The 26,701-nt window shown below is 39.9% G+C and overlaps 1 protein-coding gene across 4 annotated transcripts in view; it reads left to right on the forward strand.

Annotated features, from left to right (window-relative positions):
• The first annotated feature begins 4,990 nt into the window (after positions 1-4,990).
• Positions 4,991-26,701, forward strand: part of LOC121434623 (membrane-associated guanylate kinase, WW and PDZ domain-containing protein 2) — a 1,272,606-nt gene continuing 1,250,895 nt past the window's right edge. For all 4 annotated transcript variants that reach the window (XM_041633542.1, XM_041633543.1, XM_041633545.1 and 1 more), the window contains exon 1: positions 4,991-5,558. In XM_041633542.1, coding sequence (XP_041489476.1) covers positions 5,258-5,558 — 301 coding nt within the window. In that variant the 5' untranslated portion in view covers positions 4,991-5,257. The remainder of the gene's footprint in view (positions 5,559-26,701) is intronic.

A 26,701-nucleotide genomic window follows, 5' to 3' on the forward strand; every position in this document is an offset into this window, starting at 1 on the left:
ATTCTGTTATCCCCTCCCAGGGAGATCTATCTGTCCTCCCTAGCCACTTCCTCTATACCTAACCTCTCTGGGTCTATAGATTATAGTTTGATTATCATTTATTCAAAGGTTACTATCGACATGTAAGTGAATACATGCCATATTTGTCCTTTTGAACTTGGATAGAAGAGGAGAGCAATAAGAATGCTTTATATATATGTGTGTGTGGAATTTGCAATTTAATAAATAAAATTAATAAAAATAACTAAAGAGTTCTATAAATCTAAAACCAAGTAGAAAAGATGTTAAATTTGCTACAGAAATATGACATGTTTATCTAGAGACAAAGAAGATTCTGATAAAATCTTAAATCTATTCTTAACAAAACTTCCTCGTTAAGTAGGCGAAAAATCATTATTCAAATTTTAACAACTTTTCTTATGCTCTCATGAGTACAAAACATAAAAAAAATTCCTTTTGCCAGTTTTCTGTATAACCCACAGTAGCTAAAAGAGGGCATGTATCTGTCGACCTCACAGACCAGGTTGACTTGTTTAACAGCCCAGCTATGAGCAGTCTATGCACCACTGCTTCAGAAATCTGTCTTAGCCACCAAGCTGTACAACTGTGGTTTGCCGTTGCAGTTATCTTTGAGATTACAACTACAGCATTTTTTCCCTTCCTTTCTCTAAACCCTCCTTTATATCACACGATTTCCTTCAAATCCATGTCTTCTTCCTTCACTAATTGTTATTACATGCATATAAGCATATGCATACACAAATATATTCTTAACACATTCAGTCCAAGGAGAGAGAAATATTGAGGGCGCTGAGAATACGTCTTGGTGGCACAGTCCTTACCTAGCATGTATGCATGCATGGGCAGCCCATAGATGGCACTGAACTAGTCCATGGTGAGTTTTATGGTCTAAATTGATGAGGACGACTGACCAGGTCTCTTCCTCAAGAGGGCACCAGATCTTATTACAGATGTTTGTGAGCCACCATGTGGTTGCTGGGAATTGAATTCAGGACCTTTGGAAGAGCAGGCACTGCTCTTAACAGCTGAGTCATCTCTCCAGCGGGTATAAGGTGTTAAATTGGAAACTTAGCATTGTTATACATATAAATGTGTGTATATATATATATATATATGTGTGTGTGTGTGTGTGTGTATATATATATATGCTGACATAGATAATACATATATCAGTACATCAATGAATCTACAATATATGTTGTATTATATATAATACAATTACATATATATATGTATATATATATGTATATATATAGGCCTGGGAGACTTGGTAAAGCTTACTGGATTCTTCACATCCCTTGCTAGAAAGTCAACCTCAGATCATATCCTAGAGCAAGCATAAAGTATCTGCACCACTGTTAGACCTTCCACTAACAAAGCCTAGCCTTGTGCCTATTGATAACTGCCATAGTTAGCTTCCTATTGCTGTGACAGATCACTCTCGCCAAAAGCAACTTGGAGAGAAGGGGGTTTAATTCAATTTACAGTGCACCCTTGAGGAAAATTAGGGCAGGAACTCAAGACACGAACCTGGAGGCAGAGAGCAAAACATAGGCCAAAAAGGATCACTGCTTGCTATCTATGGCTGGCTCAATGTGCCTTCTTAGTCTGCTCAGAATCACCTACCCTGACTTTGTGACTCCCAGGGGACTGGACCCTCTCACCCTACCACATCAATCATTAATCAAAAAATAGCCTACAGACTTGCCTAGAGGCAATGGCAGGGGAGTTTACTCCACTGCAGTTCCTCCCCCAGAAAACTCTACCTTGTGTCAAGTTGACCAAACAGACAAACAAACAAACAAAACAACTAACTAGAATAACAAGAGAAAAATGTTTTAAGATTCTGATCCTAATATCAGGAAACAAGGCTTTAGCACAAATAATAATAACCCAAAGATGGGATATTGGGGTTCAACCTGAAGGTCACAAAAGCAAAGCAGCCAGTCACTGGCTCTTTCACCTACCTCAAACCAAACGGAAATGGCGAGCCTGCCGCCACGAATTCTCATAATGAGACTAAGTCTGAGACCTGTTTCCTCCTGTCTTATACGTTTTTCTAGCTGAGACTAAAGGTGTGCACCACTACTGCCCAGCTTCTATGGCTAAGAAGTATGGCTACTGGGGTTAAAGGTGTGTGCCTCCACTTCCTTGTCTGTATTCTTGACCAGTGTGGCTGTTTTACTCTCTGATCTTCAGGCAAGCTTTATTTATTAAAATACAAATGAAATATCACTAAACAAGGCAAAATGGGGTGGAGTGGGAGCTGAAGAGCCCTGGACTGGCATAGAGCTCCATGAAGCTGCTGGCTTAAGGGTAAGCAGCTGCTCTGTTGTTTTTTCTTTTCTCCCACAAAAGGAGCCGACCTAAATGTAGGGTCACACTCTACTGGGATGACACATGGCAGGTTACACGGGTGGGGGGGGGTAGGGGGTAGGGGATGAGTTCAATGCAGTGACTGAGAGGAGGCGTGAGGACAAGGCAGGGGGTGTGAACGGATGAAATTATTGTCACTTTGGTTAGATGCAAACTGTGTAAACCATTTAAACATGACTTCGTGAACTCTGTCCCTCCGTGCCTCCTTTCCCTCACCTGTAAAGAAGTATATAAGATAAACAGAAGAACAAGCAACAAACAATTAGAACCTCAGCTATTAGCGTGCACACTGATGGTAACTTGTAGCTGGTGTTATGTAAATCCAGATTCTGCTCACTATCAGTTTCCACTTAGACTGGCTTGTATAACCTGCAGCCTAACTCTAGGAGAAACTGGGCTGTCAGTAGAAATCTCAGGACTCCTAAGCACTCCCCAAGGCCAAGACAAGACCCCCACCCCACCCCCCAGTCAGAGCCCATTTCCTGGATTTCCATTTCCTCAAGTGGAAAAGAGACAATGTGAAGCAATTTCATCCTTTTTAAAGATCTTCAGTTCTGACCCAATCTGCTGCCTTCTCCCCCAGATAGATAGATAGATAGATAGATAGATAGATAGATAGATAGATAGATAAAGAGTGAAGGAAAGAGGAAGGAAGGAGGCAAGCAAAGTGTACCATGCAAGCGCTCTCCGTGCCTTACCTGATTTTCTGCTCGCTGCATCATGCCCCAATTAGTATTGTTAACCATAATTAAAAAGAAGCAAACTGAGAAAGGTCCTGGAAAGCAGCAGAGGATGGATTCAAACTCCCTAGGTTGTGTTTGGGTGTTGGAAGCCTTTTGAGCTGAAGCGCTTCCCTCCCACACTCCATCCCAGACATCTTAACTGCTCTGACTTCCATGCTCTGATTTACAAAGATGAGTGGGTGAGTGGGTTTTTTTTTCTTTTTCTTTTGTTCCTTTATTTTTTTTTGTCTGAAACATTTTATTTCAAAGTTAAGCAATTTAAGTTACAGGAGCTTAAAAAGATCACTCTACGTTTCACAGGGGACATCAACAGCCCTCAGCCTCTGTGCCCTGCTCAGCTTTCTTCCCTGCTGACAGGAAAGAAAAGCAGATAGAGGCAGTCCAGGGAGCTGAGTTTGTACCCCACCTCAGTCCTCTTGTCTTTTCTGTCGTGTGGTGCTGCTTGTGCGATGATTTTAAGGCTTAGACCCCAGGTACACGATTGAGTCCTGTCCAGGTTAAACTATCCATCATTTAAAAAAGTGAGTATTTTATTTTTTCATATTTTATTTAAAAATTTACTTTTCATTTTACATATCAACCCCAGTTTCCCCTCCCTCTCCTTCTCCCTCCCCCCACCCCCCACCAGCTCGTTCCCATCCCCCCACCCCATCCCTCCTCACCATGGGAAAGGCCTCCTTGAGGAGTCAACAAGGTCTGGTGTACCAACTTGAGTAGAACCAAACCCACCCCCATCCCCCAGCCAAGGCTGAATAAGGTATTTCACCTTAGGGAATGGGCTCCAAAGAGCCTGCGACAGAACCTGCCACTGCCTATACTGTCCATTTCTACATCAAGGCTCTCACTCTAATTATCGACCCCTCCCCCTCATCGACCCTCTCCACTTTTCAACTAGGGCAGGTGCGGTCTACACTGACTCCACTCACACCGCTTAAGTTTCTGTCCCAGGGGACTCGTGGCCTTGGTCTGCAGATGCTGTTTCTCATTCTTGCCGCTACCAGGACGACCAGACTCCTTGCTCTAACTTTCTGTTGGCGGAGGGGGACTTCTGAGAACTTTGCGAGAAATTTAAGACTGTTCAAGAGAAGGGAGCCAGCAGTGAAGTCTAGCTCTGACTGCCAGGTCGTCTGCAGTCCCACGCTAGGACTTTGAACTCCAGCTTTCTGGGGGTGGCGGGATGGAGCCCCAGCAGGCTGGCGCCGCCGCAGATGGGCCACCAGGCACCGGGGCTCGCCATCGGGTCCCTGGATTCCTGCCGCATCCGTTGCCGAGTGTGAGCAAGTCGCGGTGTCCTGCCGGCGAGGGAAGCTGAAAGCAGGTCCAGCCTGGTCTCCCGGCTCTCCTCACCGGCCTGCCCACGCCGGGCCCCGGCTCTCCTCCTTCCCGGCTCCCGCCTCCTCCTGCAGGCTGCGGGGCGGCCCGGGGCCTGCCTCTCTCCCTCTCTCTCCGCCTTCACTACCGGGTCAAGCCGCGGAGGGAGGGAGACGGCGGCGACGAAGCCCTCGCTGGCGCTCCACCCGGTGCGCGCGCCTCCTCCCAGGGCTCGCATCCCTCCTCCCTACCCGCTCGCATCCTGCCAGTACAGTACAACTAGTACACGCGCGCACACACACACACACACACGCGCTCCCCGCCGCTGCCACTGCAGCTGCCATGGATATCGGCTAACAACACCGAGGCCGGCGGGCGAGCGCGCGCGCGCTCCCACTCGCAGCACGCAGGAGTGGCCCCCGGCATCCCTACCCTGCTCCCCACCCCCACGCCACCCGCTCACCAGCTCGGCCACAGGCTCGCGCTGGCTCGGCCGCTCGCCGCCACCTCCGCTAACGCCGCCAACGCCACCACAGCTTCCTCCGCTGCGGGGCCACAGCCTTGAGTGTCATTCAAGGGACAGCACAACCTCACCCAGGCTCTCCTACCTCTGTCCCTCTCATCCACCCTCCCCCTTCCTCCGCCACACTCCATCCAAAGAAGAGGGAAAGCGCGGAGCCGAGGGGGAGAAAGGCAAAGTCTGCCACCCTCATCCCTTGGACCCCTGGCTCCTCCATCCCGATTTTGACTCCCGAACCCTCTTCCCCTCAGGACCCTCAGGAACTGAGGCTACTCACCCTACTGCCATGTCCAAAAGCTTGAAAAAGAAAAGCCACTGGACTAGCAAAGTCCACGAGAGTGTCATTGGCAGGAACCCGGAGGGCCAGCTGGGCTTTGAACTGAAGGGGGGCGCCGAAAACGGACAGTTCCCCTACCTGGGGGAGGTGAAGCCAGGCAAGGTGGCCTATGAAAGCGGCAGCAAGTTGGTGTCCGAGGAGCTGCTTCTGGAGGTGAACGAGACCCCCGTGGCGGGGCTCACCATCAGGGACGTTCTAGCCGTAATCAAACACTGCAAGGACCCACTCCGGCTCAAGTGCGTCAAGCAAGGTGAGCGCAGCTTGCTTGGTGCTTTGCCAGGCGGAGGGACCCCTGCTTGGGGAGGGCAAAGAGAGGGTGGGCGCGCGAGTTGCAAGGGTGTATGTTGCGCCACCGCGGGGTGGGGTCCGGAGAGCACAGTAACTGTGAAAGGAGCATTAGTGGGACCGGGGCAGGGGGCTGGTCGGCCGGTTAAGCCAGGTGGCGGTGTGGCAGGTAACTTAGTTTGTGTAGTTGGTTCCTCCCCTTTGGAAGGTGTTTGGCCTTGTCTGACCTCAGAGCTCTAGGACCAAATAGAAGGTGCGCCAGTGGCATCGCCCACAGTGAATATAGAGCTTTCGGGGAAGGAAGGAGGCAAGGGGGAATGGAGAAAGGAGGATGGAGCAATTTGAGGTGCAAAGGTGTCATTAGAGTGTTTGGGAGAAGCTCTGAGCAAGGGGGCAAGTGGAGATGCTTGGTGTGTTTCCAGAGCTGGTCTGGAGACTTCCTGGTCACCAGGGATTTCTGAGACGCTGACTGGCGAGGAAGGAAAGGCACAAATTGGTTTGAATGCTTTGACCAGTGTTCGGTAACTTTTTTCCCTGCCTCACTCCTCAGTCCTTCTCCCCCGCCCACGGTCTTGTCATGTGGGCACAGAAAGTCACGTGCAGACTGACTAACCCTAGAGATCGCCCCTGGCCAGCAGGAGGGAGGAGGAGCAGAGCCTAAGAAACTGGGAGCTGGGAGAGCTTTCCAGTGTTGGAGAGGAGGCAGACTGCAGCGTTAGAAAGGTTCCCCAAAGTATTCTTCATTGACTGGGATTTCCTCATTGACTGGAATTCCTCTGTGGTTGGGCTCTCTGCTAGCTAGCTCCAGATCTGGGGGCGTGTTTGTGGCGTGAGGGTGGATGGAGATGTGAGCTGGTTGTAGCTCAGGCTCCCTGTTTTCTAGCTTGGCTTTGATGAGCCTCTTCCGGGGCTGTGATGTGGATTTAAAGAGATTGGAATCTTGCTGAGCTGTCCACTGTCTTTGCTGGAAAGAAAATTGTGGTCCCGAGGGAGGAAAGATGGAGACAAAAAAAGTTTCATTTGATGACTCTCTCAACAAATTGTAGTGTGCCTTTGTTTTCCACATGCGTCGGTGCAGTTTCCAGGGTGGCAGGGTCAACAGATGTGTCTTATCCATATCAACATTATCGGTATAATGATTCTCGTCTGTTGTTACTTTGTCCTGCCCCAGTGGTGAAATTCTGAGCATTACTTTATTCTGAATTGCCACTCAATGCTGTGATCCATTTATGAAGAAACACTATTAAGCAATTGCTTTTTGAGCATAAATTTAATCGACAAAGCTTGTTTCAAAGTAAACAAGAGAGAAAGAAGGTTCATAAACTTTTCTAAAGCTAAGTTGCCACGGAAGAAAGCGTCTTCACTGGAATTTCTTGGGTATTCATCACGGATCATTTTAGATTGTCTAATGTAAACACGAAGTATTGTGTGCCATGAAAGAAGATCCTGTTATCCTGTTATTTTCCAAAATGAGGTAATTTAACTCAAAATCAGAGAGTTATGCTAACGCATTTTATGTTAGGGTAGTGCATAACAGCAGTCAATATAAATGAGAAGTCCAAGTTTAGGATCCGAGAAATCGCCTATTATTAACCAAGGACCAATGGTTTTGTGGTAACAATATTGGTGTTTATAGTGTAAAGTAACTGCAAAAGTTAACGCTTTTTAAACATTTGTTTTTTATCTGTGCATGGTTTATGAATGGGTGGGTAGATCTGCTAACTCTGGTGTATAGAAGGCAGAGAAAACCCTTGAAAATCAGTTCTCCCCTGCTTCTCTGTGGGTTACAGGATGGAAACAGACTTTGGTGGTGAGTGGTCCCACAACCACCCACCCAAGTCTGCTAAAGAGTGACTATTCTCCAGGGGTTCCCATGATCACTTTATTCGGATGCCTGTAACTTGAGGTAGAATTTGGCCAAGTTTAGTGCAAACAAAAATAAGTGTCTTTCCCCAAAGGAAAAGCTCTAGGATTAGAAATTTAGTAATTGAAATCCAGGGAGACACTGGAAAAGGGAGGGCCTAAAAGTGCAAATTGAGAACCCGAGATAAGAAATGGAATTCTGAATATTCTGTGATGCGTGATAAAACCTTGGTCAATCTGAGAAGTCTTCACCTTTGACCGTGGGAAGCGTGATCTCTAACAGAGCAAAGCTGTGAGCAGTGTTGCTGGTTGAGATTTCTCTTAGTTTGCATCTCCCCACGGGAAAAGGTTTCTGTGTGACCATGATTTTAGCTAAAGCTGACCCTGATCATTCAGTTCCTGTGTTGTTTTGTTCAAAAGATACAGATTTTCAGATTCAGGGAACATATTTTTATGGAGTGAGATATTTAAATGAAAATCTTTTCACTGTATAAGCTAATTCTTGGCCTGTCAACTAACTGTCAGGTGTCCAGTGATAGATATTTGTAATGATTCATCGACTGAATTACTATGGACAGAAATAAATAATTTCTTAATTAATTAATTAATGGTTTTTGGGAAATCTATAATACTCTTGTGTATTTCTCTAAGTGTAGTAATTCATATATTCTTATGAACTTGTTATTTATTATTGGTGCTTAGATTTTTTGATTATAAATGTGACTAAATGAAAATTGCAGAACACTAAGTATAGAGTCTGTGTTTCCTGGGTGAGTTTGTACGTGTTTGAAAATTGAGTAAAAGCTCTTGGCTCAGTAGTTACATTTCTGGAAACAAAAAGAAGAAAACATGGCATAACCGGAGAACTTAAACATGGCTTGTTTGGAGTTGTTTTTTTTAATTATTAATAAGGTATATTTTTAAAGGTTTAATTGTATATTGGACATTATACAGACACTACAAACATGGTCATAGCAAAACCAAGAAAGGTTTTTGTTGGAAATGAAGATATGTATATTAAAAGCACTACTAAAATATACCTCAGATAAATTGTGATAATTAACCAACTTTTACTTACTTTTGGCTAATTTAACATTATAATCATCATAGTTTTAAATTATCCTAATTTCTAAGGAAAGCGAGAAGCTAGTATTTTAAGGTATCCTAAAGAAGACAGGTGTTCATCGTTTCTCTGAACTGCTTAAATGCCTTTGAACTCATTACAAAACCTTTTCAACAAAATTCAACAAATTCTCTTTTTATGTCAACACCTTTTAACCTATACCATAAACTCTATATAAAGATATCATTTATATTTATTGGTGATATTCTGTTGCATCCTTTTTGTTCATAATAAATGTTCCTTACCAAGAGGTTTAGTGAGTGAGCAATGCTGCCTGAGTTCTCATTATCCCATAGGGCCCTGTGAGGAGAACATCCTGGATGATTCTGGATAGAAATTGAAGTAGTAAATTTTCCTTTCTTTGTCTTTTCATTTTAGCTCTGCTGCTCAAGTTCACAGCAGCCAGTTATGCGGGCTGTCACGCTCGTGTCCTCCATTCCTTAGCCTATGGTTCCCGACGCCTCTCAGACCACACAGGGGCCTGCAGAGCCTGGATACATTTTCCCATTTAATACCCCACAGTGGAAAATAAAAGGAAAATACTTTTCTAATTCTTTACATGTGGGAAGATGGACTGTGAAAAGCCTTTGAGTTTCATTTTTAGACAAGATCTACATCACTCCCTCTCCCCTTGCTTCTTTCAAAGACACCTTCAAAGACACATAGATTCACATTTATTAGGGATCACCCTTTCTTCTTGACTGACATCAGTCTAATATCATGTGTCAAGCTTCCATGCTGCCTTTAGTTTTAGATAGTGACATTCAAAGTATGGCAATTTTTGGTCTCCAAAAATTGATTTGATTCCATAGAATGTGAGTTATATGGAGTTTTAACCATTAAAATTAAAGAAACCATTTTAATATACTGATCAGCTTAATATTTATCTAGTGGTGGGGTTCAAACCCAGGGCCTTCCCTGTGCTTAGCACATTATCTGTTACTGAGCTGTACCCACGTCTTTATTGTGCCTGCTTTAGAAGAACGTAGGATAATAAAGACTTCGGCTTAAACTGAGAGATGAGAGATGCCAATGTAGTTCTCACTGTCGGGAGACAGATTTTTACTATTTAAATGGCATGACCTTGAACGCTAAGCCTGAGCATTCACTTCCCTCCCGTGTTTGCTTTGAATGAGAATAGCCTTGGGGTGAAATGCCAGCTGAAGAATATAACCACCACCATTTCTACTCTTAACATTTATACTGTGTAATTTTTTTTTTTGGCACATTCATTATTCTTAGTTTCCTTTTTAGTCGCTGGAAACTCAACACATTTACTTTCATAATGAGAGAAAAAGTTTGCACAAATGACATCCCGTATTGCTTGCAGTTTAAACTGTGACTTTCAAACGCATGGCAGATCCGGGTGGCATCGTTTCTCTTAGGAAATGGGGACAGGAGTGGTAAAACGTGTGCTCTTCCTTGTAGATCATCTGGCTTTGAATCCCGAGAATGCTTCTGATGACAGTTCTCTGAACAAGTTTTCTAAGTGGATGAAGTAGCAGTTTCTTAAGGACATGAAATAACCACTGGGGATGTAATCTGCTGGAATTACTCTCTATCGTGTGTAAGATCTTGGATTCCCGCCCCAGCATTGCCAATAATCATTAGCTAAGTTACACATATAAATCATGCTGTGGTTTGCAGGTAGTAAGCATTATGCAAATTTAGCAAATTTTATTCTAAGCATATTGATCATTTTGAGCTACTTTCATTACTTTTAGCCTTCAAGATATTTTTACAATGATTTTAAAATTGCATGCATGTGTGTCATGTGCGCGTGTCAAGTGAGTTCAAATGTCAGTGTAGGCCACAGATGTTGGAGGCCCTTGGAGCTGGAGTTCCAGGCAGCTGTGGCCTGCCTGACATGGCTGATGGGAATCAAACATGGGTCCTCTTCAAGAGCACTGTGTGCTCCAAATTGCTTAGCTGTCATTCTAGGCCTAAAAAATCAAGATATTTTTACTCTTAACTGTGGCAAGATATGGAGATGAAAATGAGAAATAACTAATATCTAATTGATAATAAGTGCAAAATTTAGTTGTAGACGGAGTGGGATATTCAGAAAAAAATTCTTTTTATAAAACGTATTTCTTTGATGAATGTTGTCATTAAGTCAGTGGAACATGTTTTTGCCTTTTAAAAGTAACTTTCACTCATGTCTTTATAAATATTTGTTCTTTTATACTTATTTTAGACTTTAGAACAGTGCTTCTCACCCATCCTGATTCTGTAACCTTTTAATATACTTCCTCATATTGTGCTAATCCTCAACCATAAAATGATTTTTGTTGTCACTTCATAACTGTAATTTTCTATTGTTGTGAATCATAATGTAAATATCTCTTGTTTCTGATGATCTTAGGTGACCTCTATAAAAGGGGCATTCAACCCCTAACGGAGGTGTGACCCACTGGTCAGAAATCACTGATTTAGATAGAGCTTATTTCTAGCTACTAAATTATCCCTTTCTTTGCAAATCTTTCCTTGTTTAAAAGCTGGTGAATATATTGAAGTGTTTACTATAATTTTGACAAGCAAAGAAATAATATTGGGATTCATTTAGTTTAAAAATATATTTATGCTTCTTAAACACCACGGTAGCCAGATAGATCATATTGTTAGTGGAACTTTTATGGCATAGTTTCTCTGCAAGAAGAGCTATAATAAAACAGAATTAATAAGTGGTCATGTTGACAGAGGTTCCTGTCCTGCCTAGTCCCACAACCATTCAGTCCCAAAGAAACACACAGGGGCCTAAATTAATTATAAACTGGTTGACCTATTAGCTCAAGCTTCTTATTAATTAACCCTTACATCTTACATTACCCCATAATTCTTGTTTGTGTTAGCCACATGGCTTGGTACCTTTTATCAGTGAGGCATTCTCATCTTGTGTCCTATGCATCTGGGTGACAACTGTAGACTGAACATTTCCTCTTCTGAGAATTCGCCTATTCTTGTTGCCCTGCCTATACTTCCTGCCTGTCTACTGGCCAATCAGCATTTTATTAAACCAATACAATGAATATAAGTGACAGGACCATTGTACCATGGGACTTCCCCACCCCCACCCCCTTTATAAAAAAAAAAAAGAGAACTCTGAATCTAATCTCCTTTGTTTAGCCTTTTTTTTTTTTTCTGGCCATTATCCATAAAAAACATGTAGCCAACACTCTAAACAAAGACAAGTATTTATAATCCATTTTTTTGGGAATGTGGGCATAGTTTTCTAGGCTACTTCCTGTTGATTGGGGGTGCTGATAATCTTCTGGGGACCTAAAGAAGATTTAGGATTATGGTCAAGTCCTGACTGAAATATTCAGTGAGGCTTGGTCATCTCAGCAAGAAGTCTTAAGGCTGTTCTGGATGTAGAACTCAAAGGAAATTCCAATAAAGGTCCTCTGAAATGTTGGAACATCTCAGCCATCCACTAGGGTCTTTGTGTGTGTTTTTTGGGACTGAACGGCTGTGGGACCAGGCAAAACAGAAACCAATATCAACATTGTCACACTCAACAATCTATGACAAAGGAAATTATCTCAAATACAGAACAAAATATGAATTGCATTTATAATAATGTCAGCATCTTAATATAGGCAAATGTTACTAAAGATGGTGGTCATGGCCACAGTATCTCAATGGATAACACTCTGGTGACCTTCCACAACTTGAGTTAATCCCACCAGTAGTTCCAGTGTCAAATACTGATTTTTAAAATCTCCCTTAGCCATAGCTTGACTGCTTCATGACAAGAAGTAGGTAACAGGGTCTTACAGCTTTCTTAGGATTGTCATTCATGTTTTAGCCTCAACCTTTTCTCTTTTGTCCCCAGGAAGTGCCAACATATCTCCTTTGATAAGAATGAACTATGTTACACAGAAAATTTAGAGATAAGTCCATAACAGCTAAGGCCAGTTAGCTGAAGATTCACGTAGGGATGTGCATCTGTTGCACATGAGTGTGCAATATTCACGTTGTAGAAAATTAGCCAAAGTTGTTTACGTATGGGAAATTGTTGACATTTGATTAACTCTTGTTACAAAGTTGTGGGAATAATTCTTTAATGATTTTAAAACTTTAAGTTTAGTATGTAGTTTTGACCATTTTGCATAGTCTGGAATAAACAATTAAGGTTTTCTTCTCTGGCTACTCATTATGCAACACCAATGGCATTCAATACAGATCCTTTTCCAAGGCCCATGGGGGGAAAATTTTAAAATGTTACTGGATTTATTTAAGGTATTTAAATAATTAAATGCCTTTGTCTACCTTTGAAAATATGTTCTCCACTTTTTTTGTGCTACATGTGCTTCATAGATCCTTTGTGTTATTTAAAGCAATATGATGAAATATCAGGAAAAAAAGGTATTTAAAGAAATACATTTAATTGAATACTTTTCCACATGGCAGTTTATTACCAGGTATTTTGAAAAACATGTTTTCCAAATTGTCCACTAAACTATCAAGGACAGCACAAATCTTTATGCTCCATACAATCTCTAAAACAATTACAGAGACTTGAGGGAAATATTTGCAAAAAGTGTTTTTATGTTAATACTTACCGCTAATTTTAATATGAGCTGTATTGCTTATCCTAATTATTTACATTAGCTTGCATAAGTAGTTACTTATTTATCCGGTATACACTCATCCATACAATAGTGACTAGTGCTAGAAACCCACAGATCAGCCTAGGAACCCGCTAAGCTGACTAAAATCTGATTAGCTGGAATTCAAATGTGAAAGAAACATTAGATTTGAAATGTCTAGTGTTGCATCTCGATTCTGATATTGGGTTTGCTTTTCCTTGCAGTCCACACTGTAAATAAAGTATCATTATACCAGACAAAATTTCTTTAAAGAAAAAAAAAAGGCAACTGCTTAGGCTTAAAGCCTTACTGAACCCTTACAAACAGCTTTGTTCCTTTCTAAAAGCATACTGAGTACAGATTATTCTAATCCTGTCTTTGTAGCAAATGTGCTACCAAGGGAATACTGTGCTAACTAAACAGAAGAAACAGATCTTCTTTTGGGAGGAGCAAGACAGTTGTCCAAGTTGGTCTTATGCATCTGAAGTGAAAACACCAAAGTCCACTTTGTGATCAGTGGTTCTGAAACATCGTTCACCCCCCTGGCTGGATCCTCTGTCCCTGTTGCTTGGAAGCGTCTATGCTTTCTTTCTCTTCTCTTCAGTGCAGATGCTACCCGGTAAACTGAAATGTCTTCTGCTTCATGGAATACACATGTGTATGGGAATGACTCGGTCACCATTGCTTAAAGATTTGTAAAATAAAGGATTTATGTGTGTGACATATAGTATTTGTGACTCATTTTTTTCTTTTTTCTTTTTTTGTTTTTATTTTAGAAAGGTTATTGAAAAGATTCTTTTCTCATACAATAGAACGACATTTTCCCCTCCTTTTAGATCCATGCCCAGTTCTCTTCTCCCCCATATCCATTCTCCTCCTTTTCCTCTTCAAAAAAAGCAGGCCTCCAAGAAACAACAGCAGAACAGGACAAAATAGGATTCAATACAACAAGGCAAAAGCCCTCATGTTGTGGCTTGACAAGGTCACCTGGTAGTTGGAGGAGAGTCCCACGAGCAGAAAATTTCAAGTGTGAGCAAACTTGTAACTCTGAGAGTGGCAGACCATAAACACAAAAGGAATCAAATACTTAAATTTCTGTAATTGATGTTAGGAATTTTTAGGAATATAACAAATCAGATGTACTAGTTTAGATTTTCCCTTATATCAAAAAGTAGATAGTGAGCTATGTAGAAAGCACCAATTTGCATCTTCACATCCATTTTAATGAATGAATAAACAGCTGAGTTTATGCTTAGTAACAAACTGGAAAATAGATTTGCCCAGTATATAATTTTAATTGGTTTAAATATTTCAGATTAATATAGAAGATTTATATCCAGTAATACATGTAGCATACTAAAATTTTAATTATTATTTAAAATAAATAAAATTATGCTAAACTTTACTTTAACTCAAAGCAAAATATTAGCTTTTAAAATTTTTTAGAAAAGAAAAACTTTAATTATCAGGGATGCTAAAATTGTTTTCCCATGAAATAAAGACAATGCTACTTTATCTTATGTTAGTATTTTAAATGTGAAACCATTACCTTGTGTCAAATTAATTCACTGTTTATGAACTTATTATCATGTACCTACTAGAGATCCACTATTAAAATGTACACAATTAATGACATCCTTGACATTCTAAACAATTTCTCCTGTCACTATAGAACAAGAAAGCATCGTTTTGTATTGTCTCACAAATGTCCTTTTCTGTTCCCACACCTTTACATTGAAGCGTAAACACTGTATTTAATGAACTGGTATCGCATTGTTATCTCAACACACGTGTGTGTATGCGTGTGTGCAATACTCACATCTGGTTAGATACATCTGCATATTCAAACATGCTGTTTTCCTGTAGTGTGAACTTTATACGTTCTTGTGGCCTTTTGAAAGGTGCAGTGTGTTATAATCTCTTCTCCCCCTTCCACACAGCAGCACCCCACATGAGTCTCTCCTATAGAGCCCCTCTACAGCAGCTATGAACCAGTCTTGACATTTACTTGAAGTATCTTCATCCCCTTGTGTCCACAGCCTCATGGTACCTTTGGTTCTTGTACAGATTAACTCTCTTAGCACTGACCACAGCTGCAGTTCGCTTGAATTGAATATGTTTTCAATTTTAGCTTAGCCACAAAATTATTAAAGAAAGAGTTGGTTATTTATGGAATACACCTTCTTCTCCTTCCTTCCATGCTCTTACTGGTAGAATGTAGGTTTTATTTGCAAGTGCACATGCTGATATACTGCTTGGTGTTTCTATATCAGGTTGCCATTAGTTCAAGAAAATGAATCTCAACGAGTCTAAACCAGACAAGGTACTTCCATTGTTCTATCAGTTATATTTGCTTAGGAAATGGCTGTTAACCCAAGTCTAAGGAAGGAAATTAAGATGAATTCTTTTACGGGACTTTCTGAGGAATTTCTTAGTTCTTAACATAAGATAATACAAAAAAAATACTATCCCCTTCTCTGATTGAAAGTTCTCACCCATGGAAACTGCGCCAGAAGCAGGCGTCACTATCCTGTGATCATGAAGAGCTCTGGGCAGAAAAGGGGATGATGACAGAAGAGAACAAAGAGACCACTCTGGCTCTCAGATGGACTTCAGGAAAAGGGACCTATAATTCAACCTCTCTCCGAGCCAGTTCTGATATTACAAAGCACAAGATATTTATGACATCTAATTTGAGTTTTCTGCTACTCATAGCCAAAATCATGATAGTCTATATTAATATAAAATAGTTTTAATTCCAATCTTAATTTTTAATGGTGAGTACTGTTGATGATCTTTCAATACCAGAACTTTGGAGAATACATCAAAATGCATTTTGTCTCTATATCAGTTCAGCCTAATTCTTGGTATTTCCCCATTACCTCACTCAATTCTGTTTCTGGTTTAAACCTGAGAAATTCCATCATCTTGAAATAAAAACTAGGAATACAAATCTATTTTAACCTTATCTGAAATGGAGCATATTGAAGAAAGCAAATCAGCTACAAAAATATACCAACAATCCATGCCAAATCCAACTTGAGATATTTTTTACTTATATACTGTTTACAAGTGTATAGGCCATTGATCTGGGAACGTATGTAATTATCAGTTGACTCATCAAAATGTTCCAACTCCATCTATTTAGAATTAGAATTCATTTACTGAATATTCACAAGCTGGTTTTGTTTGCCTACCTTTTGGAAGGCACCAAGCTAGAGACTATAGATAGATTAATAAAAACATAATTAAGACACCTGTACGTTTGAGGTCTTCATTCAGTGGCACATGTTGTGTGACTTGAGTTCAAAGCTATCAAGAAAAGGAGTTGTTCTTCTTGTAGGTGTGTCTTTCACGATGTTATTAGAACAACAGATAAAAAAAATAGCATTTATTTGAGAATAAAATGGACCAGGGCTCCTGGGTACCCAGCATCATGGACACAGTTTGAGTAGTGCCAATCTTTGGACATAGTATATCCTAAGGCTTCAGTTACGGTTTGTGGTTCCACAAAGGTTCATGAGACTATCTCACCTTAAAGCAATTCATATCCATATTGCAGTGTAATAGGTAAGAGCTCACAGTTCTAAAGCAAGAAGGTTTGGATCCCAGGTAGAGCAATGCCCTGGGCTGGAAATGAATATAAAAGAATATGATACACATTTCTACATCTCAGCTCCTCATTTTGCAAAATTCATAGTTACATATATTTGTAGGAATGCTAAAAGCATGGCAGGTTACAATGTGTATAATATTCTTAGAATATAGTATGAGCTTGATAAGTGATTGTTATTATATACCATTTGTATTATACGTAAGTGTTCACTTTAGTTAATATTTACTATAAATAATAATATTCAATCCAGTACATTTTCTAAAAGGCTTATGTGAACCAAAGAGCACTTGTTATCCTTTCAGTCTCAAGCAATGTCCATTAAGCAAGGACTACTGAGTAAGTAGTATCATGAAAAAGATAACAAATGCTGTTGATAAAAACATACAGAACTGTTGAGAGTCAAGAATTCATGTGTAGTGAAAAGAATTTCCAATTAGTAAACTCTAGAGTTTAATGTAGAAACCCATGAGAATGGAGATTGCAGAATAAGAAGTACACCATGCCACTGTAGCAAGATGCATACTTATACGTTAGCTATTGCTATTCAGAAAAATGTTTATAATTTATTTATCCTATATGTTATATGGTGTTTAAGGCACTTTGAATATGTTCTTCAATCATGCAAATAATTCTATAAGGTAGACATTGTAATTCCAAGTAAGTTCAAAAAGAGCAGTACTCTAAAATCTAAGGGGGCTTACATATTGTGTTGGAAATGCTTTATGGACAGATTTCGTGGGGTCAGTTTGTTCGGTAATTTTTCAGCAACATTTTGAGGGACACATTTAGGAAGTGAAGAGACCTAGTTGAGGGTGATTTGAGATAAAGGTACAACTTAAGAGGTCCATGGGAGTCAAGAGGAAAGTGTTATTGACCTTCAACCATTGTAATGATGGTAGGAAACACAGAGAAAATGCAGCGTTTTCCTGTATTTTCTGGTTTCCAGTTGCTGGTACTATTTGTTAAGACACAGACTGGAATCAAACAGTTGCCCGAACTAGAAGGCAGGGATGACATTTGGTGAATATTTAATTAGAGGTTCCTGGAAACCATCTAACTCAGCCCTAAAGTCAGAAAGTGTTCAGAACTCACTGTGTAGAAACATAGGAAATATATCATTACTCAATAAAATCATTAAAGAAAAACAATGAAGAGACGCTGTGATATCTGAGTTTGAGGACAAGCCCTGAACTTCCACTGGGTAAACCAATTCTGTAATTTGAACAGTGTTACTGTTTTGTGCTCGCTGCTGACAGATGCTGCCAAGACATTCAGAAACACAAACTGGAAGGTTTCCACTGCTTCTGGCAAACACAGAGGTCACCTTCATTCTGTGCCATGTCAGTGGAATAGATGTTGCAAATACCCAGATGTACCAAAAAATAATTGCGAGAGCCAAGAAAACTTCAAATACTCCTCCAGGAAACATGTTGGGTAGTTAAAATCAAATAGACAGAGCCATAAGGGATAGATGAAGGTATGTGTTAGAGCCCTAAGGGATGGTACCTTATTGAGGTGTGTGTGTGTTAGCACCGTAAGGGACAGGTGCTTTGTTGAGGTGTTTGTGTTAGAGCCTTGAGGGTGCTTTGTTGAGGTGTTTGTGAACTCTAGTTGATGGATAATTTGAGGTGTGTGGGGGCATAAAGAATGGGTGCTTTGTTAGGGTATGTTTGAGCCCTAAAGGATGGGTGCTTTGTTTGGGTGTGTGAGAGCCCCAAGGAATGGGTGCTTTGTTGGGGTGTATGTGAGTGCTAGACTATGGGTGTTTTGTTGGGGTGTGTTTGTGGTCTATGGTGCAAGACATTTGAGCTTTAATTTTTTTATTTGTCCCAGAAATGCATGTTGTCCCATCTACATAATATTTACTAGCAAATTAAAATCATTTGGCTGATTTATTTAATATAATAATTACTTTTTACACTTTGGTTTCTGTATCATGATAAAGCTGGGACTGTCATTACAGCAACCTTAAGGATCAGCTTTTACTTTTCAAGAATACAGAGTTAAGCTAAAGTATTCCATTTAGTGTGATGATACAGAAATAAATATACTGCTTTTAGAGTACCTAAGAGAAAATAAAAGATCACAGGGGCATAATATAAAGTATAAATCTTAGAAACGGTGGATTTAATTGAGTGTCTTTTTAAATTCACTAACATTATTTCCTTGGAGTTACCTTTTTCTAGCCTTTATTTCTTCGTACCCCTTTGAGTTGTGTTTGTAAACTTTTTATTATGTAACAAAATTAATTAGAGAAACAGGTTTTTTTTTTTTTTGATTTTTCGAGACAGGGTTTCTCTGTGGTTTTGGAGCCTCTCCTGGAACTAGCTCTTGTAGACCAGGCTGGTCTCGAACTCACAGAGATCCGCCTGCCTCTGCCTCCCGAGTGCTGGGATTAAAGGCGTGCGCCACCACCGCCCGGCTGAAACAGGTTATTTTGGATCAGAGTTTCAGACATATCAGCCTGTTATTGACTGGGTCTAATGCCTTGGCTCTGAGATGTGGCTAAAACCTTGTAGCTGGATAAAGCCATTCACCACATTACAGCAGGGAAGCACAGGGCAGGTGAGTGTTCGCCTTTGTACATCAGACCCTTCCAAGGTATGCTTCTAGTGACTTTCCCCAACGAGGCTACACTCTCTGCTAGCCAATTCAATGAGGCAGTTACCAGTGGATACAGAAGTTAGGACCCACACGATCTAAGTATCTGAATAGCTGCAGTAGACATATTGGCTGAGAACCTAGCACCATATATGGCCATTTCTGCAGAATGCTTGAGAACCGAACCAAAAGAAAAGTGGCTATTAGAAACAACAACAACAACAAAAAAATGCAATGTAGGTTGAAGTGCTTTGTAAAACTTTTAGTGCATTACAAGTGAGAAGGTGCTATTGGGAGATGGAAGATGGAGGCCCGAGGATTGCTCATAATAGAAGAGACTTGAGATTGTCTCTTACTCTTTAGTAAGAGTTCAGGAAAGGCAGAATGGAAAGCAGCAAGAACATGTGACCAAAGGTATAGTAAGGAGCTGCTTGTTCGTCCCAGCTTCCCAGAACAGAAATAATCCCACAGAAACTGTTAATTAAATCACTGCTTGGCCAATTACTTAAGTGTACTGCTAGCTAGCTCTTACATCTAGAATTAACCCATCTCCATTATTTTATATTTTACCATGAGGCTTGTGGCCTACCAGCAAGGTTCCAACATCTGTCTCTGTCAGGGCTACAGGGCTTCTCTCTGACTTCGCCCTTCATTCTCCCAGCATTCACTTTAGTTTTCCCCACCTAGCTCTTTCTGCCCTGCTCTGCTACAGGCTCAAAGTAGTCCTTTATTAACTAATGGTTTTCACAGCATACAGAAGGGAATCCCACATCACAAAGGAAGGTGTTGTAGTTCCTTTACTGTTGCTGTGAATGGTCACAATGATCAAGACAGCTTGCGAATAAAGGGTGTAGTTGGAGTTTGCTTACAGTTTCAGAGGGGGAGACCATGCCCATCAAGGTGGGAGTAATGAAATCTGGCAGAGGCATGGCACTGGAGATTTAGCTAAGAGCTTACAAGAACTACACACATGAGGAATAGAGACTTAAAGAACTATTAGAATACTGTGAGCTTTTGAAACCTCAAAGCTCACTCCTAGTGATACACTACCTCCAACAAGACCATATCTCCTCATCCTTCCACACAATACCACCAATTGTGGGCCATACAGTCAAATACATGAGGGCTATTCTTATTTAATACAACAGGACATGATGGAAATGGCTCTCTATTCAAAAGATGGATACCAGTGAGGGGAGGCAGACAATGCCTGAGTACTTATAGAGACAACTGAAAAGCATCCAAAGAATTGGAGATGGATTGTTGGGAATATGATTTTTCGGTGTGTGACTCTTGTTTATGCTGCATGTGTTTAACTCTGTGAAGCTGTGATACTGCATCTGTCTAAAACATCCGATGGTTCTAATAAAGAGATGAAGAGCCAATAGTGAGGCAGGAGGAAGAAAGGTAGGGCTAGCAGGCAGAAAGTATAAATAGATGGAGAACCAAGAATAAACTGAAACAAGAGCCAGAAACCAAGGAGAGGAGGACACCATGGGCCAGCCACCCAGCTACATAGCAAGCCACAGTAAAGTAAAGAAAGGTACAAAGAGATAGAGATAAAAGCCCAGAGGCAAAAGGTAATTGGAATAATTTAAGAGAAGCTGGCAAGAATCAAGTCAAGCTAAGGTCAGGCTTCAGTAAGTAATAATAAGCCTCTGTATGTGTGATTTTCTTGGGAGCTGGATGGTATTCCTCCAAAGAGCCAAAGGAGGAATATATTCCACAATAATATGCCATGAAGGACTTCAACAAAAACCCATAGCCTTAGATATTTACTCTGTAAATAGGTAATCACTGTTGTTTGAGCAATATATATATAATATATGAAAGTCATATTTCTTTTCATTTTTCCAGGAATGAGGGCACTGACAGAGGGTGGGAAAGAATTTTAATGGCACATGTATTGACAAGGGGGCAGGTGGAGAAAGGCTGAGTGGCTGTAGTCAGTTCTAGAAAGGAAGTGAGCTATGAGATGTATTTCGGAGATAGAGTGAATTAGAATTTACATTATGCTAAGTGACAGATAGTAGACCAAGCATAGCATCTCCTATAATCTTAGTACTGAGAAGATGTGAGACAGGAGAATCTTGGGTCCTCACCAGTCAGCCAATCTAACCAATAAAAAAGCTCCAGGCTCAATAAACAACCGTCTCAAAAGTCAAACAAAACAAAACAAGAAAGTACTGCTACCAAAAAAAAAAATTTTTTTCAGGGAGATGTAGGAAAACAATGGATATCAACCTTTTTCCTCTGTATATGTGCATAGGATTATGTGTCTCCACATATAAACAAATATAAAGATAAAAATAAAAATGCATAAATGACAGTATTAAGGAGGGGGTAAGAGGAAGGGCTGAGTCAGATGCAGGCTTATGACTAGGAAATCTCCGTAGAGTAGATAAAGATAACTAACTACAATAATTAAAATTTGATTCATATGAAAAATGTTTCAGGCTGTTCTAGAAACAGAAAATTGTCAAACCTGAGACGTGTAGAGCAAATTAGTGTGCTGGGGCTGGGGGATGACTCATAATTCTTGCCTGTGTTAGCCACCTTCATCAGTGAGGAAATCTCATCTTGCTTCCTCTGCATCTGAGTGATGACTGCAGACTGAGCTTTTCCTCTTCCCCGACTTCTCCTGTTCTGGTCACTAAGCCTATACTTCCTGCCTGGCTACTTGTTATCCAACATCTTATTAAAACAATACAAGTGATAAATCTTTACAGGGTACAAGACCATTGTCCCAGAGTATTTATGCCATCTTTTTTTTTCTTTTCAAAACAAGAACTCAAAATGTAATCTCCTTTTTTAGCTTTTTTTCCCTGATCACAACCCATAACAACTTGTAACCAAAACTCTAACAAAAACAAACATCCATAATCTATTTTTGGGATTATGGGCATAGTTTTTTAGGCTACTGCTATTGACTGGGGGGTGCTGATAATCTTATGGGAACCTAAAGAAAATTTAGGGTTATGGTTAAATCCTGACTAGGGGATTCTGTGACACTTGGTCATCTCAGCCAGCAGTCTTGAGGCTGTTCTGGATGTAGAACTCAGAGGAAGCTACAACAGAGGTGCTCTAAAATGTTGGATAATTGTATCGGCGTAAATGAATGCAGACAGATTGTAAAAATATATACAGCTTTAATGGGGAAATAGACTTACAGAACCACAGGTTCCTGCAGAGAACAGGAAAACAGAGGGGCGATTGGGAGCACACCCGCAATCTTTATAAGTAAAAAATATCCTCAGGGGACCCCGCCCCCTGCTAGCAAGGTGATTGGCTGGGTCTCTCCCACAGATAATCTGGGCCATCCACTCCTATTGGAAAATTTTCAGGGGGTCTTCCTTGATTTTTCTTAACTGAGAATGAATCCACAGCCTCTCATTTTTGGTGGAAACAAAAGCAAAACCTCTTCTCAAAAGGACCGTATATTTTGACTTTAATTTTGAAGTCAAGGCATTTTCAAAATATATGTTATATTAATGCAGCAGCATTAATAATCAAATGTCTTTTAGCAGCTTTTGCTCCTTCCTCAGTTGTCAAACAATTAAAAGGCAACACAATAACATACAGTATCCAGATTATCTGTGTATTTTCTATCTTTACGTGGCTTTAATTTAAACTCAATTTCATTTATTTTTATTTATTAATTTTTGGGGGTCTTTGGAGACAGGATTTCTTTGTGTATCTTTGGCTGTCTTGGGACTCACACTGTATAGTAGTAGATCATGTTGTCCTTGAACTCACAGAGTTCTGCCTGCCTGTGCCTCACAAGTGCTGGAATTAAAGGTGTGTGCCACCATATCCACCTACTCTCATTTTGTTTTTCAAAATTTTATCCTTTATTCTTTTCTCTCTCAACCCTACATATATTTTCTTTGTCTGAATCTAACTTAACTGTATATGTTTCTTTTTCTGATCACATGATTTTTTTTTTTTTAATTTACTAAGCGATGTGCCTTTGACTAATGGGTCCACCCCATTCCTTAGCTTTCTGAGACTATAGTTTCATGGTGGAGGTACTGGCAGGAGCCATTTTTATTACCACAACTCTATGGAGTTTCACGGCCCCTGCCACCACCATGAAACATGTTGTCAGCTATTTATGAATACCATTTAAGTGTTTGGTGGCAGCAGGGCCTCTTAAAAGTGCTGCAAGGTTTTGGCACTTAAAGCTGAATCAGGAAGCCTATATTAAATGAGTGTGCTTGCCTCTAGCAAATAGAGCCTACCCAAGAAAATACTGCTACCAAGAAACCATGTTAAATTTTGTTCTTTTGTGTCTAGATTTACTTCCCAATCTAGCTCAGGTATTTTTTTTTATTTTATTGATTTTTTTGAGCTCTACATTTTTCTCTGCTCCCCTCCCTGCCAATTCCCTCCCTTTCATCCCCCATGCTGCAAATTTACTCAGATCTTGTTGTCCTTTCTCAGGTTTTATGTGGATGTATTGCCTCAATTTGGGTGCCATTTGTTGACAGATGTTTTTGTCCTATCTGGTCCCGCAGTTGTTCAGTCGCAAAGAAACACACAGAAGCCTACATTAATTATAAACTGGTTGGCCTACTAGTTCAGGATTCTTATTAACTCTTACAACACCCCATAATTCTTATGTTAGCCATATGGCTTGGAACCTTTATGAGTGAGGCATTCTCATCTTGCTTCCTCTGCTTCTGGTTGATGACTGCAGACTGAGCTTTTCCTCTTCCCAGAATTCTCCTATTCTTTTTGCTCTGCCTATAATTCCCACCTGGATACAGTACAATCAGTGTTTTATTAAACCAATATAAGTGACAAATCTTTACAGGGTACAAGATCATTTTCCAGAGTACTTAGGCGATTCTCAGCTTCCAGTTCCAAGGGAATATGATACTTCTGGCTTTTGCATGTGCCTCCACGTAAGTGCAGACACCTAAACACAGACATGCACATAGTTAAGTAAATAATCAAAGTAAGTAAGTAAAAATGTAAAGAATATATATCAATTTCAGAGTATTATGTAGGTGTCTAATAAGATAATATTCATGAGATTGGTATAATGCATATTTCCTTTAAATAATTTAGATTGGGCACTAGAATTGGGGACTGTTCATTAAATTAAATGAAAAGCTTTCTAACTGGTATTTTAAGAAGATATTTTTATTTTGCTTTTCTCTGTGTGATAATACTTACAGAACAGAGTGTAGAGAAAGTGGTGTCTGGTAGCATACTGTGTGCAAGGACTTAGCAGATGGCAAGTCTGATGTTCAAACATTGTTGGCCATAAGTCTACAGCTCACAAATGTATTGGATGTGCAGATAAAAGAATAGAGATTTGTTTTGTACAAAAATACCAAGAGCCATATAAGGAGCTATGGTCCCTTTAGGAGAAAAATGTGGATAAGATGTTATTAATGGACATTTGAAGAAAGTTTAGGAGACCTAAAATAATAGGCTTATATTGGCTGGTAGATATGTTAGTATACACCAGTCCAAAAGCTAACAGGACAGAATGTCAATAAAAGCCATGCTCAGTCTTAGTAAAAATGTCTCAATCCAACATCAACCAGGGAATTATAATTCTTCTTTACTTGATTTCCTTAGTATTTTAATAGAGGTCAAGTTGATATATCTGTAGAAGGAGCTGCAGGCTAACTCTCATATCTTGCTTAACCCATTTCTAATAATCTATGTAGCACCACGAGGTGGTGTCTTACGAGGAAAGATTCAGCATGTCTGACCTGGTGGCAGGATCCATGGCGTCTGACCCAGAGAGGAGAGGCATGGTGATTGCCTCACTTCCTCCCAGCATTCTGTTCTGTCTACTCCAACCACCTAAGGGCTGGCTTATCAAATGGGCCAAGGCAGTTTCTTTATTAACAAATGAAAGTAACTCCTCCATCATATATCTATGAAGATAGCAATAATAGTAAGAATAAAAATAGTAATAATAACAACAATAATAATCCAATATTCTTAAGTTATGTTCTTAATGTGCATAATATGCCATATATAGCATAAGTAGCGATATTAATATATCACTATATATAGCTCTAAAATATTTATGTTTTACTAGAAAATAAATAAAATCAAATTGCAAGAATACTGTACTTATTTATGTTGTATTTTTGTTTTTAATCAAAAGGTTACAGGTGTTAGACAATTCTCCATCTTCATTCTATGGGGTGCTATTTTAAGATGTTTATCTTTGACCATGACTGTGATGTTCTAGGCTATTTTTAGAGAAACTCTAAAATGCAAATGTTCTCTAAGTTGCACAAAAGTTCCTTGTTGAGATGCTTGTAATGAGTCACTTTTCTCTAACATGTAACATGATTCCAAGTAATTTATAGAAATTGCTAGAATGTTCACCATTTTGAAAGTTCAACTATGTCTCAACAGACTCAATAGCATGCCATGTACTTAAGTGATGGAATTAGTCAATTAAAGTCTTTTGTGTGTAGTTTCTGTAGCCCCAGATCCTATAAATAATATATGGAATACTTTGAACTGTATCAGTTTAAGAAATGTGGTTCAGTTAGTGTGTCTACAACAGCATATAAGAATCTCATCTAGATTCTCCTAAGGCTTAATAGACCACAAAGTACCTATTTATTTGAATTTGGTAGAACAATGATAAATTGTATTTAGCAATGAAGGTGTTAAACATGGCACGCCTAATGGAATAAGAAAAGATCAAGGTCATGGCAGCCTCAGATTCATAGCTGTTTTACTAATGCCCACAGTGATTTCTGAAAATATGTAGGATGATTTACAATCATTTGTTGAGTGAATGAAAGACATGTCTCCTTTCTCTGTGATGTTAATTTTATTTGACTCACAGTGTATTTTTCATGGGGTCTCCAACAAAATAGAAACAATTAAAGTGGTAATTGGAGTCATTAAGGAATTGGGTGAAATATTTAAGGAGCCAGACTAGTTCTAAATTGTTCAGAGGGAGTAAGTGACACAGAACATAGTAGAGTTGTGGTATATCCCAGTCCAAAGACTAACAGACTAGGAAATCAATAAACCAGGAATCCCAATCCAAAGTCACTCAGGGAATCACAATCCTCCTTCACTAAGGAGGGTGGTCAAACTTTTACTCTATTAAAGACTTAACCTGGCTGGATGAGGCCAACTCTCATCAGAATGGGTTGCCTGCTTCACTAGGTACACAGATTGAATGCAATACCATTTAAACTCACTTCAAAAGATACACCTATAATAGGCTTGAATAAATGTCTTGGTACCCTTTGGTACTTATGAGACATAAGTTATCCAACATATATAGTAAAACCTGTACAATTAACAGATACTGTAAA

The sequence above is a fragment of the Microtus oregoni genome, unplaced genomic scaffold (assembly GCF_018167655.1).
Source record: "Microtus oregoni isolate MIOR12 unplaced genomic scaffold, Mior012 000044F_ref0000062, whole genome shotgun sequence".
Classification (NCBI taxonomy): Eukaryota; Metazoa; Chordata; class Mammalia; order Rodentia; family Cricetidae; genus Microtus; species Microtus oregoni.